The 23,158-nt window shown below is 34.6% G+C and overlaps 1 protein-coding gene across 1 annotated transcript in view; it reads right to left on the bottom strand.

Moving 5' to 3' along the window:
• Positions 1-12,808, bottom strand: part of LOC145691995 (uncharacterized) — a 39,595-nt gene extending 26,787 nt beyond the window's left edge. Inside the window, exon 1 of the mRNA XM_081767294.1 lies at positions 12,580-12,808. Coding sequence (XP_081623420.1) covers positions 12,580-12,640 — 61 coding nt within the window. The 5' untranslated portion in view covers positions 12,641-12,808. The remainder of the gene's footprint in view (positions 1-12,579) is intronic.
• Between the last annotated feature and the right edge of the window lie 10,350 nt (positions 12,809-23,158).

Here is a 23,158-nt window from a genome sequence, read left to right on the forward strand (position 1 = left end):
TCGTTAGGCGTAATGGCATTTCACCTAAAATGATAAGTGTGATTTTTATCTGTGATAGACAGCTGATAAAATGATAGTCAAAATGGGAAATAGACCAAATGACGAGTTAATCTCCAATCGAATGACAAAATTTTTAATACCATAAAAAAAATGCTTGTCCATACTAAAAGGGGAAAAATGTACTGTAATATTATTCCCTCTTGGAAGCAACAATTGAGAACTCGAATACTTTCGGAAAGCGCACTTTCTTGCTTTAAACGTTTAAAAGTATGGCCCACCACACTAAACTTTCTTGCTCCTATTTATTAAATTGAATCAATTATCGTACTCCAGTTATTACTGAAATATTCATTTAAAAAATATGAACATAATTATAAATTTAATAAACATTTTCGGAAAAGTTCGAAAAAAATAACCCTCACCCACAAGATTAAACTATTCCTTGTGTGTTTTCTCATTTGAAATGACCTATGCAATACTGTACGAAATATTTATTAAAAAAAAAAAAAAAAAAAAAAACTCTGAACAAAATCGTCTGAGAAATGGTTTGTGGACAATAATCTGGAAAGTTCACTCCTTTAAAAAATAGCTACCCCTTGTGAATATTTTCAGAAGAAACGATTTACCTCATATTATAATGTTGGTAATTAGATATTTATTTTTGAAATATGAACAAACTCGGGTGAATACTTTATACAAAAATCGTCTTAAAACAACTTATGCCAAGGGTAAACTATCCCGTTTCAGGTATTTTTCAGGAGAAATAACATATCACATTATAGCGTCGTTAATGAAATATCTATTTCTGAGACAGGATCAAATCCACCTTCTTCAAATTCGAATACTCAACCCGAAGAGTAAACTATCCGTTATGGATCTCAAAATGAGAAATCACTAATGCCATATTGTATTTTCATTTTAATGTGAACAAAATCGGCTGATATGTTTTTTTTTTTTAATTTTTAAAGAAAAAGGTCTCCCGAACGAAAAGTTACCCCTTAGACTAAATATGGATTTTGTCAGTAGAAACAATTTACACCACCATAATGTAGAGTTGGTAATAAATATTTATTTATAAAATATAAATATATTGAATCATTTATTTATAAAATTGCCTGAGTCATTTTTAAGAATAGCCTGAATAAACTCAGCATAAACACGCAAAATAACTTCTGATTTTTACATATTAACCATACTAATAATTAAATGTCGATATATGACACATAAACAATATCGTTAGATTCGTTGTACACAAAATAGCAATTTCTGATTTCAACTCTTAAGTAAATTATCTTTACCTTTGTGAGTTGGCAGAAAATTAAGATCAGCTACAGAATCTTTTAAAATTCTTAGGTTCAAAAAGTCGTTTGGATGAGTTGAACGATATGACTTCTAGGCGAGTACACATACAGAATGGCCACAAAGTCCCGTTATCGCTTGATAAATGCTAATATAAGTTTTCTCTTTATTCCTTTATAAATTCTAATGTAAGGTTTTCATTGGTTCAGATTGTGTGAACGATGGTTGATACCTTCAGTAAACAGGATTAGTCGTGGTAGATCGGATCTACCTGCACCATTTGCCTGGCCACCACGGAGCCCAGACCTTGCAGCCTGTAATAATGCGTTATGAGGGTTCATAAAGGGCATCGTTGCATTAAACCGTTACGATACCACTGCCGAACTGCCAGAAGCTGAGAAATAGGCTCTCACTCAAGTTACACCTGCAATGCTCCGCAAAATGTTGTACAGAATCTGGCAGCGTATTATCCTTTGTCATAAGAATGACTCTCGACAAACTGATCCTTTGGACACTTAATGTTTCCTACCTCATTAAAACTTCTCGAAATCATTGTTGTTCATATCATTCAGTTCTTTCCACAGGGGTAACGAGATTGTGGGCACCCTGTATCTATCTATCTATCTATATATATATATATATATATATATATATATATATATATATATATATATATATATATATATATATACACGGGGACGAAATTATTGATACGTTTTTACAAATTCTTTCCTCTGTACGTACGGACCATGAAACTTGTAAATCCGTTAAAAACTCGAATTCGATAATTTTGCCACGATCAACATTCTTGTATCCAATTGTTCGAAAGTAAAAATTGTCCACCTAAAAATTCTAAGCCTGCCTATTACATATTAAAGATTTCTCGAAGAAACTTGCATATGTAACTATTCAAGTATACCAAAGGACACTGCGAGAATTAGCAATGAGATTTTATTTCAGTATTCGCATATGTCACTGCGTAAACTCTGGTACAACTTAGCGAAACTGGTTTTAAGCTTCGAAATCAAAAGTTTACATATTTAGTACGATTAAATTGCGCCATTTAATGAAATAAACTCTGTATTCAAAATCTTAAGTTAGATAAACTACTGTTTTTCCCCCCTCAAACGTAACTTTAATTAGATTGCTTTAACTTACAGAAAACATATTTACCTTGTAACGCAAAAAGCTAATTAGACCTTGTATTAAAGTCCATTAAAAGCTCAAATTAAACATTGGGACCATGTTTTTGTACACATGGTGGAAATATTTTCTTTCTCACGAACAATGAAATATTATGAGAAAGTCAAGGTTACAGAGGGTTGCGTCACAATTCGCATGAAACCATGTTTCAAATTGGAAAACATATATCCACTCGTACGTTAAAAACACGAAATTGGATTTGTTTAAAGATAAAACTTCGAAATAATGTGAAAAAATATTTATGTAATACTAAATGAGGTTTGTAAACAAAGAAGGAGAGTTTGAAATTATTGTTATTTTTTTTAACTGTGTAATTATTTTTCATAGAAGTTGAGTATTAACTAATGCGTTCCTCGTAAAATTGTTGTCATTTTAGTTCTAGATCTCATGAACTGTTAGACCTACTTTAGCATATATATATATATATATATATATATATATATATATATATATATATATATATATATATATATATATATATATATATAACAATGATTAAAGTAATATAATGTTGAAAGCGGTAATTCTTTAATTATTTACTTAATCCTGCTAAACAGTATGTTTACGCAAACCACACGCAAAAAATAAGCATGTGCTCTCTATCTAACCAGCATATACCCTTAAAAGATATAAGACAAAAAGTTGTGTAGACCTAATTCTTATTTATTTGCAACACAGAGAATTATAAGCTATATCGTAACTTTACTATATGTACCTAGGTACAATAATGCTTTCATGTACACGCAGGTATTCCAAAATGTTTATTAATTATAATAATAAGTACAGGCCACTGTACTAAACTTTCTCACTCCCATTTCTTAGGTTAAATGTTTACCTATGTCATGTTGTAGGATTAATATAATCAACCTGTTGAGAATGCTCCAAGAGCATTGCCGGAACTAACTTTAAAAGAATGCAGAAATTGAGCGTGAAGAATACCTGTGATTGTTGTTACATCTAAATCTTTTTATCCGCACCTTCTCTTTCTCGCAAAAATTCACAAAATATCATCTCTCTATGACTTAAGGTTCCCGAGACATGGCTCCTTAAATTTCCGGAAATCAGCCATCTTTTGGTCAATATCTCGGGAACGGTAAGAGTAACGCAAAAAAAGTTCCATCACTTTCTCAGATAGTTTTCGAATGGAGGGCTCAAAATTGAAAAAGAAAATCGCAAAAAAACAAACAGACATACACACACACAGATATACATAATTCAGTAACGAACTTTTAAAGTTCGTTGAAAATGCACAAAATGTTAAGGAAACATCAGAGTTGGTAATGAAATGCTCATTTATAAAATAGAAACATCACTGGCGAGTCATGTTTAAGAAAATTGTATGAATTAAACTCACTCCCTCGAATAAAATACCCCATGTCGGTTCTTTCATGAGAAATGACAAGACTCCAAAAACTGTAACGGATATCAAGCAATGTTACTTTCTGAAATTAACGAAGCATCCAAAGAATAAATCTCCTATGTTAACCCTATGTATAAACTGGAAGTGGTAGAAGTTAACCACTTTCTGTTTCAACGTTGATATCTATAGAACAAAAACGAAAACAAGTTGTTAGAATCGGAGTTCTGTAATCGATTCCGTGTCCAAAGATAGGTTCTAATCTTCTCCGTTAACTCAAATTAAAAGTGGTAGAAGTTAACCATTTCCAGTTTCAAGGTTGATCGCCATACAACAGAAACGAAAACAAGTATCGAGAATGGGAGTTTTGTAATCGATTCCGTGTCCCAAAAATAGGTTTTAATGTTCGTTAACTTAAACTAAAAGTGGTAGAAATTAACAATTTTACTTTCAACGTTGATCACCATATGAACAAATGATTATCGTTTCAGAGTGCGAAACTAAGACTTCCAAACTATGCAACTTGAGTACTCAAACTTGAAATAGTGCATCTATAAGTACTGGATGCAATAGAATAATAGTATTAAAAAGAACCTGTATCCATACCAAATATAAGATATATATATATAATAGTATTAAAAAGAAGACGCTAAATCCATACCAAAAACCATTACTCGCAATGCCTTACCGTTTTTGTACTATTGCGATAAAAGTTGAAACCAAAAATCGTTTATTTCAACTTCTTCTGGTTTGAATACAGGACTAAGGAAGGCAGGGGTGGATTCAGGGAGTGATCGGGGAGATCACTCGCCCAGAAGAGGAAACTTTCTTATTTTATGTATAAATAAAACCCATCCCAGAGATTGGAGCTCTTAAAAGTAGCATCAATAGCAGTATTACAACCCACCGCCCGCACCCAGAAGTCCGTCCTGAATCCGCCGCTGAAGAAAGAAGACTAATTCTATACTTGTGACTTCGAAGCGATTGCAAAAACACCGCATCTTCATATTATTTATCGTGTTTGCTTTACAGAAATCAGTATTGAAACCGGGAATAACATTAAATTTGAACATTTCCAGTTTTGGTAGAGTATTCTGTATATTCGTAGTATGTCTTAAAACGTTAAATCGTTTGCAAGAAACCGCTTCTTGCTTTCTTTTACCGTTTAAGTTTTTATGGCTATAAACGTTGAAACAGGAAGTGATTAATTTTAACCACATCCAGTTTGAATAGGGTTAATGGAGAAGATAAAAAAAAATGTAGGAATATTCTTGGGACTCTGAATCAATTGCAAAGAGCGCATCTTGATATATTTTATCGTTTTTGTTCTATGAAAGTAAGTATTGAAATTGGAAATAGTAATAAATTTCAACCACTTTCGGTTTTGGTAGAGTGTTCTGGATAAACAGGTCGATAGGAGACGTCGAATCGTTTGAAATAAACCGCTTTCCACTATGTATTACGGTTTTCATTCTATGGCGATAAATGTTGAAACCGGAAAAGGCTGATTTGAACCACTTCCTGTTTGAATAGGGGTTAATGGAGATGGAACTTATTCTTGGGAACGCCGAATCGATTGCAAAAGAACATCTCGGTATCATTCACCTGTCAATAGACGGACCGACAGACAGGGCCATCTATCTATCTATAAGAATGCGGACACTTACGTTAGCGTAGCATAGATTGGGAGTCTAAAAATTCAATACGAATAGCAAGAAAAGGCTTTCTGATATGCATCCGATTTGCATATGAACTTGGGATTCTATAAGTAGGTTGCACGAACTTGCTTCAACATCTTCAACGCTGAAAGTCTAACACTGGTTTTATCCTTAGAAATGCAAGCCCTCCGTACCAACTTTTAACAGTTGTCAAAAGATGTATCTTTCCCGTAATGCGAATGAAAATGTTGCTGCAAAACCGTAAGGGACCATGGACACAAAGAGTTAACATTGTAAGCCATATTGCACAACTGCAAAACTGCCGTCTAACGGCAGAATTTGGAAACAGAATTATCGAAACAAATGACAAACAGAAACTTCTTCAGTTATACGACACTTAACATACGTTTCCGTTGACTGTGTCAATCACTCAGATCTAATGAAGCAAGAACGAAACCCCACAACCCGACAATCATTTTGAAAAACTCTGTGTGTCCGATTCTAGGTCGGGTCTCATATAAATCTCTGTTTCATTAGGTCACTTTAGTTTTTACCAGGACAGAGAGATAAGATAGTCCATGGAGATAACAGTTTCACTTTTATTTTAGCATATTAATATTCAATTTATTAAAGACCAGGGTGACAATTCGCTTCTTACCCTCCCCAAATGACGCTTCTGCTCAGTTGCCTTCTGTGATTAGTGGTCGGTCCTCAGCTGTGTAGAAAATGTATTCGAGATCGCACCTAGAAACAATCATACTTTTCCTGATATTTCACGGTGAAAGTTTGAAAGTCTCTTAGATTGGCAGACTATTTCAAACTGTACTAAGGTGGCCGCGTAGCCACTAACGCTCTCCCCTTTTGTGCGAGTGGTCTTGGGTTCGGTTCTCGGTGGGGACACTTGATCGGAAATGTGTTAAACCGTTTTCAGCGGAAATGTGTTAATTTTTCCTCATTCACAACAGTCAAACGCCGCGACGATACCTAACATAACAGTCCCACGCTGTTTCTTTTCTTCCCCCACTTCTTTCTTCCCTTCCCAATTCTCCGGATAGTGTGATCGCACAAGGACTTCATCCCTCATACATTACGAACTAAAATGACCATAGATGCCAAATGCCTAGAAATATAATTTCTAATTTAAACTAAACGATCACAAAAAACTAATCTACATAGTCTATAAATATTTTAAAAAATATTTTTCTTGTCGTGTCTAGTACATTTTTCATGGAACTGAAAAATAATTTATCGGATGCAATTTTGTAACAATTTCATCAATGACATCAATAAAAGTTATTATTATTATTATTATTATTATTATTATTATTATTATTATTATTATTATTATTATTATTATTATTATTATTATTTGAATGTTATGTTTAATGGAAGACAAGGGTAAGAAAGAATTGTACCGACTCTGCAATGAAATATGTGAAAGAGGGGAGTGGCCAAGAGACGTATCCTGAAGACAATGATACCGATGGGTAAGAAATCGAACCCAAAGAGTTGTGAGGATTATAAAACTATTAGTCTCATATCTCATGCAGCTACAATTTTGATTCGAATTTTGAACAGGTTGTATGGAAGAACAAATAAAAAAGTTGCGGAGGAACAGTTCGGGTTCAGCAGAGGTAGAAGATGCATAAGAGATGCAATTAGATTCTTTAGAGCGATCGGTGAAAGGTTTATAGAAAAAGGGAAAGAGGTGCATGATGTATTTATTGATCTAGAAGAGACTTTTGATCATGTGAATTGGGAATTGTTGTTGGAAGTTCTAAAGAAGATAGGGTTGGAATGAAAAGATCGAAGACTCATAAGAAACCTATATATGAATCAACAAATAGGTGTTAGGACAGAGGAGGAATTGACAGAGGAGAGTGCAATTAAAGGGGGAATTCGACAAGGATGCTGTCTCTCGCCAACATTATTTAATATATATCTAGAAGAGATAATGAAAAAGAGTCTACATGATGAAGACAGCATTTCGGTAGGAGGTAGAATGATAAGATACACATAAGATTTGCAGAAGATATGGCGTTCGTTGAAGATTCTGAAAAGAAAATGAATAGGACTTTTAAAAAATTTGAGGAAGGTTTTTGAAGAAAATGGGATGAAAATAAATGCTAGAAAGAAAAAAAGTCATGATGATTTGAGTGAAGAGATCTGTGTCGAATATAAAAGTGTGAGGGAAGAAAATAGAACAAGTGAATAGTTTTCGATACCTGGGGAGCATTCTTAGTAATGACATGAAGTGCGAATGTAAAATAAAAGCAAGGATAGGAATGGCAAAAGGCCTTTAGAAAGAAGAAAAATGTGTTTTATGGGACCTTGAATAAAGAGTTGAGAAAAAGATTCATAAAATGTTTCGTGTGTAGTGTTGTATGGGGCGGAAACATGGAAATTACGTAAAGGTGATGAAAAACGACTGGAATCTTTTGAAATGTCTAGAAGAATGGGAAAAAATAGTTGGGTTGAACGGAAAACGAATGAGAGGGTGTTAGAAAGGGTGGGAGAGGAAAGAACTCTTTTAGATATTATTGAAAAGAGGACGAGAAACTGTTTAGAACTTTGCCTGAGAAGAAATTGTATCATGAAGGACGTGCTAGAGGGTATTGTGACAGGAAAGAAAGGGAGTGGGCTAAAGAGGCTACAACTAATGAGCGATATAAGAGAAGAAAGACATACGTGAAGACAAAGAAGTTACCGGAGGACCGTGGAGCATGGAAGCTTCTCCGCTGGTGGTGAACGCTCTAGCAACAGCAGTGGTGAACGCTCTTCCACTCAGTTGTATGTTATTGTATACAATATGATATAATACATAGATATTAATAACTTTAATTGGTAATCAGAAGCTTTAGTTATTGAAACGATTATTTAAATCCACGCCCGATATATTTTTAAAAGTTAATGAATACGTGATATAAACGTAAGATGATATATACATATATAATTTATTTTTTTTAGAAAGTACATTATTAAAACTTAATATTTTTCTGTCTTTTGGATGTGTGACTATTATATTTTCTTATTTTTTACTTCATACTTGGGCTCTCTTTAGTTATATTAATGGATCTGCATTCTCTTCGACTAGACATGCAAATCATTAGACTCAAGGTGTAGTGATCGGGACAATCGTTTTCCCCTTCCCATCAGAAGACGAAACTTTCTTATTTTATATACAAATGAAACCCATCTCAGAGTTTGGAGCTCTTAAAATTAGCTCTAAGTAGTAGTATTACAACCCACCTCCTTCAAAAGTCCGTTCTGGATCCGCTCCTAATCTACACAAACAATCTTAAACATAATAATAAGTATAATTTTCGAAATTTTCCTTTTTTAAAAAAAATCATATAATATAGAATATATACTGTAAATCTCTCTTTATAAAAGAAGTCTTGGCTGACTGACTGACATATTGGTTAACACGTAAGCCAAGCTGCTTAAGCTAGGAACGGAATGTGGACAGGGAATAGGTTTTTTGACTTAAAATACAATAAAGAAGGAGTTTGGACATTGGACGGAAAAGGGGAAAATAAGCAATTATTGTAGTAAAATGTCCATATCACCGAATGTCTGAAGGGTAGAAACAAGAAATTTGGTATATCGACTGTCCATTTAAAATAATTAGACGCGTCTTTCACTGTTTTTTTTTCTTATATTTTCCCTAGAATATAAGAAAAAAAAGACATGAAAAAAGTGTAGGCTTACAATTCTTATAACAGGGCGTCCATATCTCAAAATCCCTAAAAGTTACAGACAATAAATTTGGTTTATGAAGTTTTCATTTAAAATAATAATTAGACATGTTTCAGTGTTTTTTAATGTTTCCCGTAGAAGAGAAGAAAACAAGGATAAGACTTGCAATTATTGTAATAAGATGACCATATCTCGAAATCTTTTGAGATTACAGATATGTTTGATATATGAAATGTAGCATATAGACTGAAAGCTGAAATATAACATGCACGACCGTGAGGTGAGCAAACGCGATGTTCTGGGGGCTAAGTACCCGACTATTTGACAAAGCGTATTTATTGCTCATGCGTACTCTTGGAATACGCTGACCATGTATTTAAATGTAGATGGCTAATCATAAACGCGAAAGCAATAAAATCGCTGAGAAAACGTCAGCTCGAGCGTATTTGGTGCGGGTCGGAACAATAGACCGCCTGCTGTTTAAAAGATTTCAAAAGGAAGGGGGAAAAAAGGAAAGACGTGTTGCCAGGCAAAGGGATTGTAGCAAGAAACAGCTGCTTAGAAGATGGTTTGTGCAGAGTATTGGAACTCTGCTATTACACACCTGGACCTGGCAAAAAGACCTGGAAACCCTGATTGGCTCACAGTATGATTTACACATCTGGTGAAAGTAAAACTACTGAACAGCCACTTTGGCCGCGTTCGCTACAGAGGGTAACGCTTACTCAAATAGCCTAAGACTTACACATCTGGTGAAAGTAAAATTACTGAATAGCCACTTTGGCCGCGTTCGCTAGAGGGGGTAACGCTTTCTCAAATAGCCTTAGTCTAAGTCTCCAGCTAGCCGAAGGCTAAGAATAATATAAATTTCAAGTGTATTCTAGAAACTTCTAGTGTGCCTGGTGCTTCGTGCTCACCTCCGGTGAGAGAGATTTCTATTTCGATCCAACTCATGTACGTTTCAGATGGACTATATTATGTTTGTAGAATTTGTCAGGTACCTCTTACCAAGAAGGTGGAAATTTCTTATGGTTACAAGGAGTGATGCTTGTACCTACCTCGAAATTTAAGTATCTTGTGTCTTACCTCGACCAAGATGAAGGATTATATACAGAAATCAGAAATCTAGTACAGAATGCAATGTGGATAGTTAAACTGGAGGAGAATGAACAAGGTGCAGTATAAGAAGAAAGTAAGTTGTAGGTTTTGAAAAGTCGTATGTACAAAATGGCAATAAGACTGACCATGTCGTAGAGTAGTGAAATGTGAGCAATCGCATTTACTGTGTACTGTATATTCTTATGGGAAAAATGAAATCTTTGAGATTTACGTCCCACGGTTATGCCGGTTAAATATTCTTATGGAGTTTATATATATATATAATCCCATAAAAATTTACGAAACATATCACCAATAAACCAACTATGCCATTATTTTATAAATGTGTAGTGTATTGTAGGTATGGCATTTTGTAGAAATGTTTTTCTTATTGTTACTATTATTATTACTCTATATAATCTCTACCGTAAAATGAATACTCTTAAATAAATGGAGTCTATTACATCAAAATTTCGACCAAAGAAATGCAAAATAATAATTTACTTAATTGAAGCGCTTAGAGTATAAACGTTGAATTCTGGCGGTTCATGCACGTGTTATAGGTTAGTCATGCTACATAACATATTGTTTAATGAGTCCTCATCGGAGTGAAGAGATTTGAAAAAGATTAAGAGTGTATGTTAACAGACATACTTGTGAAAGCCAATGTACAATTTGTTACATACCATATTTATCCTCTAACCGCTTTAATTTATCAGGCGATAGGTGTGCTTAATATGTTAGAGTATTTTGTAGAAATTTCAGTTTCGGATCTTGAGGGACGTCACGTAGATTATAACAATCAATCTTATTGCAACAAACTAAGAAAAGCAAGCTTCATGCAGCTTCAGAAAACTATATGGTATATCAAGTAAGATTACATCCCTTACCTTGTAGCGATAAAATTGACATTTTTACCAATATGATTTCCCTCAATATCCACTGCTCTTTTTTCAAATATACAGGCTGTTTCAAAACAATACCGACAACGTTTGGGAGGTGATTCCTGATACCAAGTTAATATAAAAAGTATAAACGAACCGAGGTGCACAAATATGTAATTTCGGAGTTATAGGCTGCCGAAAACAAGAAAAAATGAACTTTAATGGTCCATAGCTCCAATACTATGGGTCCTACCTTAATCGGATCAAGACTTCAATTAGGAATTAGTATACGTCATATCCAAATATCCATGTTTCAGAATCCTGCAGTACTTCCTCAACAATTTTTATACAGGCTGTCTCAAGAGTTCCTGACATATGGAACTCTGTTATTATCAGAGTTACAACAAAATGTAAGAGGAGAAACTGTCTCGAAATATGGTGTTTTCAAACTAAAGTCAGAGATTTTTTTTTTAATCGGACGAGTCATTCGGGCTGTACGCTCTTTATGCGCCCAATGTTAAATGAAAATTCAACGTTGCCATTTACCTGGACCCACAACATTAAGTGAATGAGGTTACTGTCTTTCATGCGAACATATAGATGGCCATCCTCCATTTCAAACAGTAACTTTATTCACTTAAGTTGTGGGTCTAGGTAAATGGCAACGTTGCATTTTCATTTAACATTGGGCGCATAAAGAGCGTACAGCCCAAACAGCTCGTCCGATTAAAAAGAAAAAAAACTTTCACTTTATATTGAAAACATCGTATTTGGAGACAGTTTCTCTTCTTACATTTTGTTGTTGCTCTGATAATAACAGAGTTGTCCTATGTAAGGGGACTTTTGAGACACCCCGTATATAGAGGTAGTTGTTGAGTAATTCCAATTATAATCCCATAGCCAAAATACCCTTTATAAAAACTGTTGCGTGAGTACATCAGGATTCTGAAACATGTATTTTTTGGATAGCACACGCATTAATTCTCGATTCGATTGTGGTAGGTCCCATACTATTGGAGCTATGGGCCTTTAAAGTTTTTTTTTTCGTTTCCAGCAGCATATAACTCCGAAATGATGGATTTGTGCACCTCCGTTGGTTTATACTTTTTTGTCTTATTTTGGTGTCAGGAACCACCTCCGAAATATTGTCGGTGTTGTTTTGAAACACCAAGTATATATTATTACCATTAGAAAACATCTCCGCTGAACTTATCGAAGAAGTATTGCTTGCTAATAAAATTAGAAATAACATTGCTGTTACTTTAGATTGAAATAAAAGGAAGATTAGAAAACTAGTAAATATATGGTGTCTGAAGGAAAAAGTAACAAGAAAAAATATATATTAATCTTGATAAAATTATAAATGCAAAATGATACTTACTCAAATCAAAGCTCTGTGCAGCTAAGGTAAATAGCACCAAACAATAAATTATCTCCTTCATCTTCGTGTATAAAAGAGAGAAAAATGATCTAAGACAATAGGCGTTATGTGTGCGTGCTGTGTGTATGTGTATATGATTTCCTGCGTGTGTTACAAAACTGCCTGTCTATTAAAGAATGTTGCGTTCAACCGGTTTCCCGACTCTTTTTATTTCAACCTTGCAAAAAACACGGCTTCTGAACAACTTCCAGGAGAAGTGCTCTTTGTCCATCCTCAAAAGCTCTATTGGTGGAGAACAAATTCAAGGTCTTACACCTTTAGAATGACGTAGAGAGACAGAGAGGAAGCAAGAGGGATACAAAGTTCTTTTTTCTGAACCTAGTATTTATCATGTTCAGAATATATTCGTTGTTGCTTCTAACAATATATGTAGTTTATATACATATACAGTGTAAGTGCATTGCGTATATCTTCAATATTGTGGAGTGAAAGTAGTACAGAAATGTAATACACAGAGGGAGGGATTCCTATGCCCCCAAAGGCTTGGGTACAAAGACCTAAATTTACCATTCTTTCCCCCAAAACTTACCTTTCTTCCCAAAAGTTTACCATTCTTCCCCACAAAATTTACTTTTATCCCAGAAATTTACCATTCTTCTCCCTAAAATTTACCTTTCTTCCCACAAATTTACCATTTTAACCCCAAAATTTACCTTTCTCCATAGAAATTTAGCATTCTACACCCCAAGATTTACCTTTATCCCCAGAAATTTGTCATTCTTTCCTCAAAATTCACCTTTCTTTCCAGAAATTTACCATTCTTGCTCTCGAAATTTACCTTTCTTCCTAAACAGTACTATTCCTCCCTACAAAATGCATCTTTCTTCCAAAAATTTGCCATTTTTCCCTATAAAATGTACCTTTCTTCCTAGAAATTTATCATTCTTCCCACAAAATGTATCTTTCTTCCTAGAAATTTACCATTTTCTCCCACAAAATTTACCTTTCTCCCTAGAAATTAATCTTTCTTTCCCCTAAAATTTATCTTTCTCCCCAGAAAGTTACCATTCTTTCTTCCCCAAAATTGCCTATCTCCCCCAAAATTTACCAATCTGTCCCCCAAATGTACGTTTCTGTTTCTTTCCTCAATTTACCATCCACCAGTTTGATTGTATCATTTTCAATGAAAAATTATGCCCGCTCCAAATATTTTCATGGGTTCGCCTGTGTGCATCAGTATACATATGATGCATAAATTCATATTTCTCCAATAAGATCTATGCTCTCCCCATTTGTCAAGTGGTTAGCATGCGCGCGCCTTTAGTGGCCGGGTTCGATTCCTGACGGAAGAACCTTGAAATTTGAATGTATTACGGTAGTTTAGATTCCACCTTAAACTGTAGGTCCACGTCTCGTATAGTCTCATAACTGAAAGGGACGTTAAACTGCAACCAATCCAAATGAGATCTCTGGAAATTAATTTAACTCTGTGCTAAGATTAAAATGCATTCCATTGGGCAGACCGATACAGTTTCTCACAAACTTTGGACGTACGTCACTGCTGTCAGATGACAGTTTAAATTCGAATTGAGCAACAAAAAATTAATTCATTCCACCATCTTGGTCTGTTACATGTTAATTAATTTATTCATTATTTTTTTTTAAATTATTAAAATATTGAAAATGTTTTGTATTACTGTAGGCAGACCAAAGCTCCTCTACAAATGATTTGGATTCCATTTAAATCAGTTCTTGATGGTGAGAAGGGACGTTGAACTCAACCGATCCAGATGTGTATATATACAGGGAGGACAATTTATCTGGAACATCCGTGATAACGGAGATACCAAAAGATAGAGAAAAGCGAAACTTTGCACAAACCAACTGTAAAGAGGGGGACAATACTGCTTAAATCATGTAATTGCGACGAGTAGTTGTAATCACACCTACTAAATGTTATTCCTGGAATCCTACGAAAGATAAGGAAACCAAAATCAGTTTAAATATTGTCCGGAAATACGCCATTTTCAGCAGTGTTGCTAACTTTATCAACGTTTATCATATCTCCGGAAAGGTTTGAGATATCGAAGTGCTGTAAACAGCGAAATGATTTTGTTTGCCAATTGGAAACCACACAAGTAATTAGATATGATACTTACCTCAGCAAGTTTTCAAAATAAAGACTTTAAAAACAAAATAATCTGACGTAGTGCCATACTGGGATGGCAACAGTGTTATCTGGGTGGGATTGCTTATTACGCAAAAACGATCTTTCCCTCCTTAAAGTTGGTTCGTGCAAAGTTTCGCTTTTCTCCCTCTTCTGGTTTCTCCGTTACCATGGATGTTGCAGATAAATTGTCCACTCTATTATATACAGGGTATTAACTATACCGACAATCTGAAAGAGGTGATTTCTTACATCAAAATAAGAGAAAAAGTTAATATGGACCTATGGGGAAAAGTGCATAGTTTCAGATTTGGGACTGTCCAAAATCGAGAAAAATGTAAATTTCAACAGGCCCTATTTCGAATTAGAGAAATTATGATTGGTAGTCCTTACGAGCGTAAAGGAAATCACGCATACATATTCCAAAAGTGCATATTTCATCAATGTTCAGTGGGTGTGCAGGGTATTCTCTACAGAGTGCAATTCTCAGATACGCTCTGAGCAACGTTTTCAGATATGCTCTGGTTACAAGATAATAATAATTTATTTGTACTTAACACCCGAAAGCAATTACAAAATACAAATTGTTAATTTTATAATGGTGCAGAATGTGTTACATGTAATTCTAACAACTAACCATTACTCATGTTTTGTTCACGTACTGTCAATAAGTACAAGATATAATAACAATCTTTACACTTTATTAAGTAACATTTGGACGCATTTTTGTTTAAATATTGAGCATTTTAATTGAAATACGTCCAGGCCCATAGTATGTATTTTATTGCCTCCAAAGTAGCAAGATGTAAGTCTTGACAATAATGAACACTCAACGTTTTTCGAGGAAAGTCGAAAGTTTCTGGAACCGGCAGTTCTATGTTGTTTTTTTTTTATGTTCGGAATAACGTGTACTGCGATGTAATTCGTCACGGTATATTTCACGTTTTTTTTTCACTTATAAGCGTAAAAGAAAACATCACAGCATGCTTTTTCCGAATACTAGAGAACCATGATGCTGACGGTCCTTAACACTTCCGACATACAGCCAAAGGATTCCGTGTTCACTGCTGTCAAAGCTTATCGTTTGCCTACTTTGGACCAATCATAAAGTCAGAGCACATATCAAAATTAGTTTGACGGCGTGTCTGGGAATTACATCCTGCAGGGAATACTCTGTACACCCATTGAACATTGGTGAAATACGCATTTTAGGATTGTGTATGCGTGACTCCGTTTACGCTGATGAGAACCACCATTCACAGTTTCAAAATATAGCCTATTGAAATTTAGCTTTTACGTAATTTTGGACAGCCCTAGCTCTGAAACTATGCACATTTTCCCATAGATCCATATGAACTTTTTCTCTTATTTTGATGTAAGGTATCACATCTTTCAGTTTGTCGGTATAGTTCCTTAACACCCTGTATACATATAATTTACACTACAAAAATGCGCAAAGTTAACCTAAAACTTCGATACATTTTACCTAGGTAAGTAGTTGCTAAGCCCATATACCATATCATATTTTAAGAATTTATTTTATGAAGGTAAAATTATTTTACTTTAGAAACATATCATGAAGAATCTAATTTTAACAAATAACTTATGGAATTTATCCTCTATTTTTTTTTTTTTTTTTCAAAATATGAGTCCAAACAAACTCGTTAGAACACTCAGGAAAAGCTATAAAAATATGGAATGGAAATAAACACTGGCAATACGAAAGTAGTTAATGCAAGAAATTAAATTGTAACAACCGTAGAAGTTGGAGAGAAGACAATAAAACAGGTAATTTATTTTGATTACTTCGGTAATATTGTTATTGAAGATCTAAACGTACAAGAGCAATAAAGTTAAGGATAAGAATGACAGAAAAAGCTTTTAGGAACAGGGAATAAAAGTAAGAATGAGAATGACATAAGAAGCTTTTAGGAACAGGGAATAAAAGTAAGAATGAGAATGATAAAGAAAACTTTTAGGAATGTAAACAAATAACAGTAAGGGTAAGAGGGATAATAATAAAAAAACTTTTGGAAATGAAAATGGGAAATAAAAGAAAGGGTACAGGTAAGAATGGCAAAAGAAGCTTTTAGGAATGAAAACGTGGAATAAAAGAAAATATAAGAAGTTTTTAGAATTGTAAACAAAAAATAAAAGCGAGGATAAGATTGACAGCTTTTAAACATGCGAGAAAAACAAGATAAAAATGATAAGAAAGAAGCTTTTAGAATTGAAAACAAGGATGAAAATAAGTTTAAGAATGACAAAACAAAAGCTTTTAGGAATGCAAAGAAAGGATAAGAATGACAAACGAAATGCCTTAAGGATAAGAATGAGGAAGAAAAGCTTTTACAATAGGAAGTCGTTTCGTAAACTACTGAAGAGTGGGATTCAAAATAATACTTAGAAAGTTCGTGTGTGTGTATGGGTGTTCAGTAGAAAAATCATATCGAGTAAAATCTCAATATGGCCGCTATGAGGGAAGTAGAAACCATTGGTAATCACAAATGAGTATTTAATCGTAATGTATCCTTAGATTTAGGTGTAACCCTTCGTAGAGTAATTTTTGGTATTCTATATTTTACTACTTAAGTTGCTCAATGGAATAAAAAATTTTCATAGCACTGAGCAATTTATTTTTTCTACAAAGTTGCATTAGAAAATTGAATGTTAAGAAGTGAAGCCTAAGGAAGAGAATGGAATTTTTAAACACGTAAAATATTTTACGAAAGTTACTATAGTTTATAATGTGGGTATTTCGTTTTTCTTTTATTGAAACGGAAGTATAACAGCAACATTTTACCAACTAGTGTTTGTCATTTGCTAGGGGTGAAGATAGTATAAAATCAAATGTAACAGTTTGAGTTGAATGAAAGGAATAAAGAAAATCTAAAAGCTAGATTGACTATCCTGTGTTGATGCGGGCATTCTTGTCCCAAGCTGCTTTAATTAACTGCGGTAGTCCTTTCTCACTTAGAACTTTCTGACTTGGGTTAAGTTTCATGAGCGAACTTTGACACGAAAACTTTTGGAGTCGGGTCATTTTTATGTGATGTCATTTTGACTGAACTCCTTTTGACGCGGTACCATTTTGTGGTCGCTTTGTTTCGGACTTTATGACATGAGACCGTTTTCTCATGTCCTATCGTGACATCTCTCTGATACGTTATAATGTGATATCTTATAGTACAGCTACTATTTTGTATCCATGGCGTTAAAATATTTCAGAATCCTGCTTATTAATCTTCTTATTGGCTTTTTGTAGCCCATGAGAAAATTCACCGTTGTTTGAGAACCATAATTCTAAACTATAGAGGTAGTTCCAAAGCTTCTTGTTTTGATTTTGATAACCGCACGATATCAAACTACCAAACAGACGAAACTGGAAATTTTATTTCACACATATTTACTAAGGATCCCACGTTCGATCTCGAATGGGAAGATGTATAATATGTTCTCATCTTAAATGTCTAAATTATACATCATTGATACGGACAATTAAAAAGTGGAAAAATATTTTTTGCTGGGGTAAAATATTAAGGCTAAAAGTATTGGTCGCTCTTTTAAGCATTGAATGCTCTTTTAAGTATTGGATGCTTTTTTAAGCATTGGGCGCTCTTTTAAGCATTGGATGATCTGTTAAGCATTGGATGCTCTTTTAAGCATTGAGTGCTTTTTTAAGCATTGGGTGCTCTTCCTAAAGTTGAAGGCACTTTGTTTTCACTTAAAGTATAAATGCGCCCAATACTTTTAGTCTTATTTCAATTTCAACATTTTACTGCACAAGAAAAGTCTCCTTCTCAGTGCACTTTATATAAAAAAGAACTGTTTCTCTTTCTGGTATTCAAGTTTTTGCAAGTGTTAAATGTATTTATTTATATTTTTTGCGTTTATTACTTCCTTCTAGCCTTTATAAAATATTCTGCAATGAGAACGGGTGAAAGAACACTTATGAAAGACGATAATAATTCTTAATTTTCGAGATAGAGATACCACATAAAGGTCACTTACCAGCACTGAAACATACTACCGTCTGTTGAAGTACGTAGTGCATAATTAAACAACGTTGCTTACACATGCACACATTCCTAACACATTTGTAATAGCTTAATTGATTTTACAATAGCTAGAGTGAAAATTATGTAGAAGCATTGTATCCTCATTTTCGTAGACGATCTGTACAAAATTTCAGAGCACGCATTAGTATGGATGTGTACGAAATTTGCGTTGCAAGATTTCACACTAATAAGCAAACATAAAAGTAGCATTAAAAGAGACACTGCAATAATAACATAAACCTTCACACTCCAAAAAATTTTGGACATTAATATTTGATATGCAGATGCTACGTCACTTGTGGCGGAATCTGAAAATAAAAACAATACATTTCAAAACTTGACGAAGGGATGTGAAGAATATGGGATCAAAATAAATGTTGGAAAGACAAAAGCCATTATGATTGGAACGAAGCGGTCGGTGTCAAATAGAGAATATACAACAGGTGACTGACTAGAGCCTATTTGAAGTATGCCCCTGTTGGTACTGCTGTCGATGTGTATTTTCCTGTTTTTCCCTTGAAAGAAGAGGGACAAGTTGCTTTGGCCGAGCTCTTTCAGTTGGATGCGGAAGCGTTGCCACAATGAATTAGTTCACGGACTTCGCCGTGCACTGACTTGTTAGCCATTCTAAGTAGCCTACGATCATCACTCGTCGAGACCAAGGGACTGAATGATAATTTGGCAACACGTCCGATGTCATTCACTTCTTTACCCTAAGCAGAGAGAGGGTTTCGTCCGTAAGAAGGTGGCAGGAGTGCGGCCGAAGTATGTTTCACGTATTTTCCGAGGGCACACTTAAAATAGAAAGGTTCTAGCTTTCGATACCTGGATAGTATTATTAGTGATGATATGAAGTGCGAACTTGAAATAAAAGCGAGAATAGAAATAGCGACAGAAGCCTTTAGGTCAAGGATGCAAATAAGCAACAAAATTTTACTAGGCCAAGAAAAAAAGCTTCTAGCCCACATTCCACATTAGAAATCATTTACTTACTTCGATATGATATTAAATACTCGCTCGCACCGATGAACTACTCGCCCCGGGCGAGTGGGCGAGTGGTTATTTGCATTCCTGCTTTAGGTAGAAGAAAAGTCTGTTTTTAGGGTCTTCGAATAAAAGGTTGAGAAAAGGATTTATAAAATGCTTCGTGTGGGGTATTGTGCTGTATGGGGCAGAAACATGAACATTAAGCACAAATGTTGAGAAACAACTGGAAGCTTTCGAAATGTAGGTATGGAGATGAATGGAGAGAATGGATCAAGCGAGAAATGAATGAGAGAATGGTAGAAACAATGGGGAAGAAAAGAACAGTTTCAGATATTTTTGAGAAGAGGAAGAAAAACTGCTTGGAACATTGGCAAAGAAAGAAGTGTATCATGAGGGACATATTAAAGGGTATAGTGGCAGGAAAGAGAGGGAGAGGTGAAGGATATTACAATTGAGGGCCGATATCGGAACAGAAAAATCGAACGTGAAGGCGAAGAGGTTAGCTGAAGACTGTTGAGTAAGAAAGTTTCTTAGTTGCAGCAAATGACCTGTCAGTAATGACAGAATACCTGTGATAATGATGATGATTATCATTATAAATATTTGAATCTTTTATTTTTTAAATTGATTTGGATGGGTTGTTTGAGTTCTTCTAGACTTCCAACTATGCTTTATGCATGGACCCCCACTTAGAATAACGCTGCTCATTTCATCTCTCTCTGTTGACGGATAAGTTATCAAAGCGAAAACGATAAGAAATAGTAGAAATGCAAAGGTTCTGCAGATACGGCTTTTTTGTTTTTTTAAAATAAGTTTTTCCGCGACTTTCTTGCTTGGAAATGTTTGAACTTTTTAAAATAGTTTAAATTTTAATGGAGCTCTCCTTTGATTTCCCATTCTAACACGAAAAAAGCATTTAATTACTGAATTTTAAAGACAAATCCTGAAAAAAAAATCTAGAAGCGTAGAATATCGGTAATTCTATAGAAAAGAAAAAATGTCACTCATTTGAAGCAGTGGCTTTTTCAGTGTTTCAATGAATTGTTTGTAGAGCTAGTAGGAAAAACCTTTAACGACAAAAATGTTTCAGTAAGAAGTTTAATAGTGTTAGCAATTACTCCTCTGAAAGTTTAGTAGATCTATCTAATGCAACAAAATTATCATTTAAAATTTATGAATGGACTAAAACCTTATTGTAACCATATATAACATTTATTGAAAGTGCTACAATTTGAGGTGAAGAACGTCTAAAACGCTATTCACAAATTCCTTATTTGAAGAATTTTAACACGATATAACAGTAAACAAGGAAAGAATTCTGTAAATTTGTACTAACATCATGCTCAAAAAAGCCGTTTATGGGTTTAATTTTGTAAATTGAACTCTCTGGAGCTCACAATAAAATGTTTCTAGAACAAAGGACTAGTTGTAACCAAATTTAATAGCAAACCAAAATGGGTTTTGTGTCTATTCTTTGTTTTATGGTAAGTTTTCCTTGCCTGCCAGGTTGAATTTAGGAAATCAGTAAAACATACATATCGAGATTTAAAACTTCCAGGTACTTGATAAAATGGCTAGGCAACCAAAGCAACATTTGGGATATTGTGGTTACATAACGTCTACTTGTTGGCAACAACTGCAATACCAGTTTGAAAGCCAATCAAAATAGCCAACCCAATATTAAACATAGGACTCACGTAATACTAGATTATGTAAACGCACTTTCTTAAGAGGCCCCATCACGGCGAAATTAAAATACCGCTAATTTTACAGTAATTATGTGATATCTTTAAAAATAGACAAAAGATAATCGAAAAGTGGAACAAGAGGACGCTAGAAAATAATATTTTACATGACATACCGTTATCACGACTCATTTATCTGATTTCAATTTCCATCCATTTAGAAAATCGGTATTTATCAGTAGCGTAGCGTGATATTCCGAAATGGGGATGCCAAAGTTAGTCACTTGTGCGATACAATACTACTAAAATTAGCAATTCATAGCTATGCCGATGGGAAACATAGGGTTATAAAAAATTTAGAAGGGAGGCCCCTAATTGGTGGCCTAGTGGGGCATGCAGAATCAAGCGCGTGGATTACGTTAGAAGCCAATAAGCAATTGTCTCAGCTTCTTCTTGCCACTACCGTTGTGACGAGAAAACTCGGCCCCACTGTTGTATAAACATTGTTTCCAGCATAGTTCCCATGGACAGCTTCTTTCTCCCCATACCATACTTCAATCTTGTTCTTGAAAAAGTCGCCCCTACAAATTTGTCATCTTGGGTCCGGAACTCAGTCCCCCATTCGTGAATATGGTCCTGAGTGTATACTATATCATTTGAAGATGCAAATAGAAAGCACTTAAACCAACTCTGGGGGCCTGTTTCTGTGTATGTATTTCGTTGTCAGATATCCAGATACTGAAGACAGGGGCGCAAATCTGTTTTCAACATTCGGGGAACGGGTAAGACCGTTTCCATTTTTTTTAAAGCGATGTTCAAAATATTCATGAAGTTGAAAAACAATGCTGTGGAGGATCAGAAGAGCAGAGTTATATTCAATATCGGGAGGAGGGCAGATTTGAGGGAGGAGAGGATATTTGAGACTTATTCTGGGGGAGGAGAGATGAAACTCATATTACGGTAGATGAATCTGATTTCTGAGGTGAGGTAATCTGATTTGTATATTATATTCCAGGCGATGTAGATGAAATCGTGATACGTATCAGCATTACAAATCAGTACCGTGAACACATTCTGAAATCTGAATACATGCATATTTATAATTGATATGTTTCTATTTACGCATCCACAATGATATACATTAAAATTTTAGGACACTTGTTTTGTAATAATATAAATAATGACTTCCCAAAAACTATGAAAAAAATCAACTATGTATGGTGCAACAATACTCTTATTTCAGCAAAATGATGATGATCTCAGTAGCATTATAGGAATCGTTACAGGAATTAAACAAATAGTTGAAAATAGACTAACAATAATTAATGACAATGAAATATTAAACAATACGATTCTTTTTTAAAAATGAAACAAGTCAAGGGACCTCAATTTCATCTCACTTTCCTTTGTGGCATTCGGATACAAATCATCACAATTTCAAATCGGATTGAGAGGACATGTCCCCCTCATCTCCCCGGGATATGTGCCAATGACTGAAGGGCCCAAGCAATCTTTGCGAGGGGCGGGGAATGCTGGCTCTCTTGGTCTACCAGATCGGTGACCGTGATGCTTGTGTGTGTGAGCTCCCTCAAAGCGTTCCTGGCCACGCCACTGGACATACTATGTATTTATGATGAAGATGAATAGTTTGCCTTTAATTACGATTATATTACGATGCATTT

This window comes from Thermobia domestica, chromosome 8, assembly GCF_964235325.1.
Source record: "Thermobia domestica chromosome 8, izTheDome1.hap1.1, whole genome shotgun sequence".
Lineage (NCBI taxonomy): Eukaryota > Metazoa > Arthropoda > Insecta > Zygentoma > Lepismatidae > Thermobia > Thermobia domestica.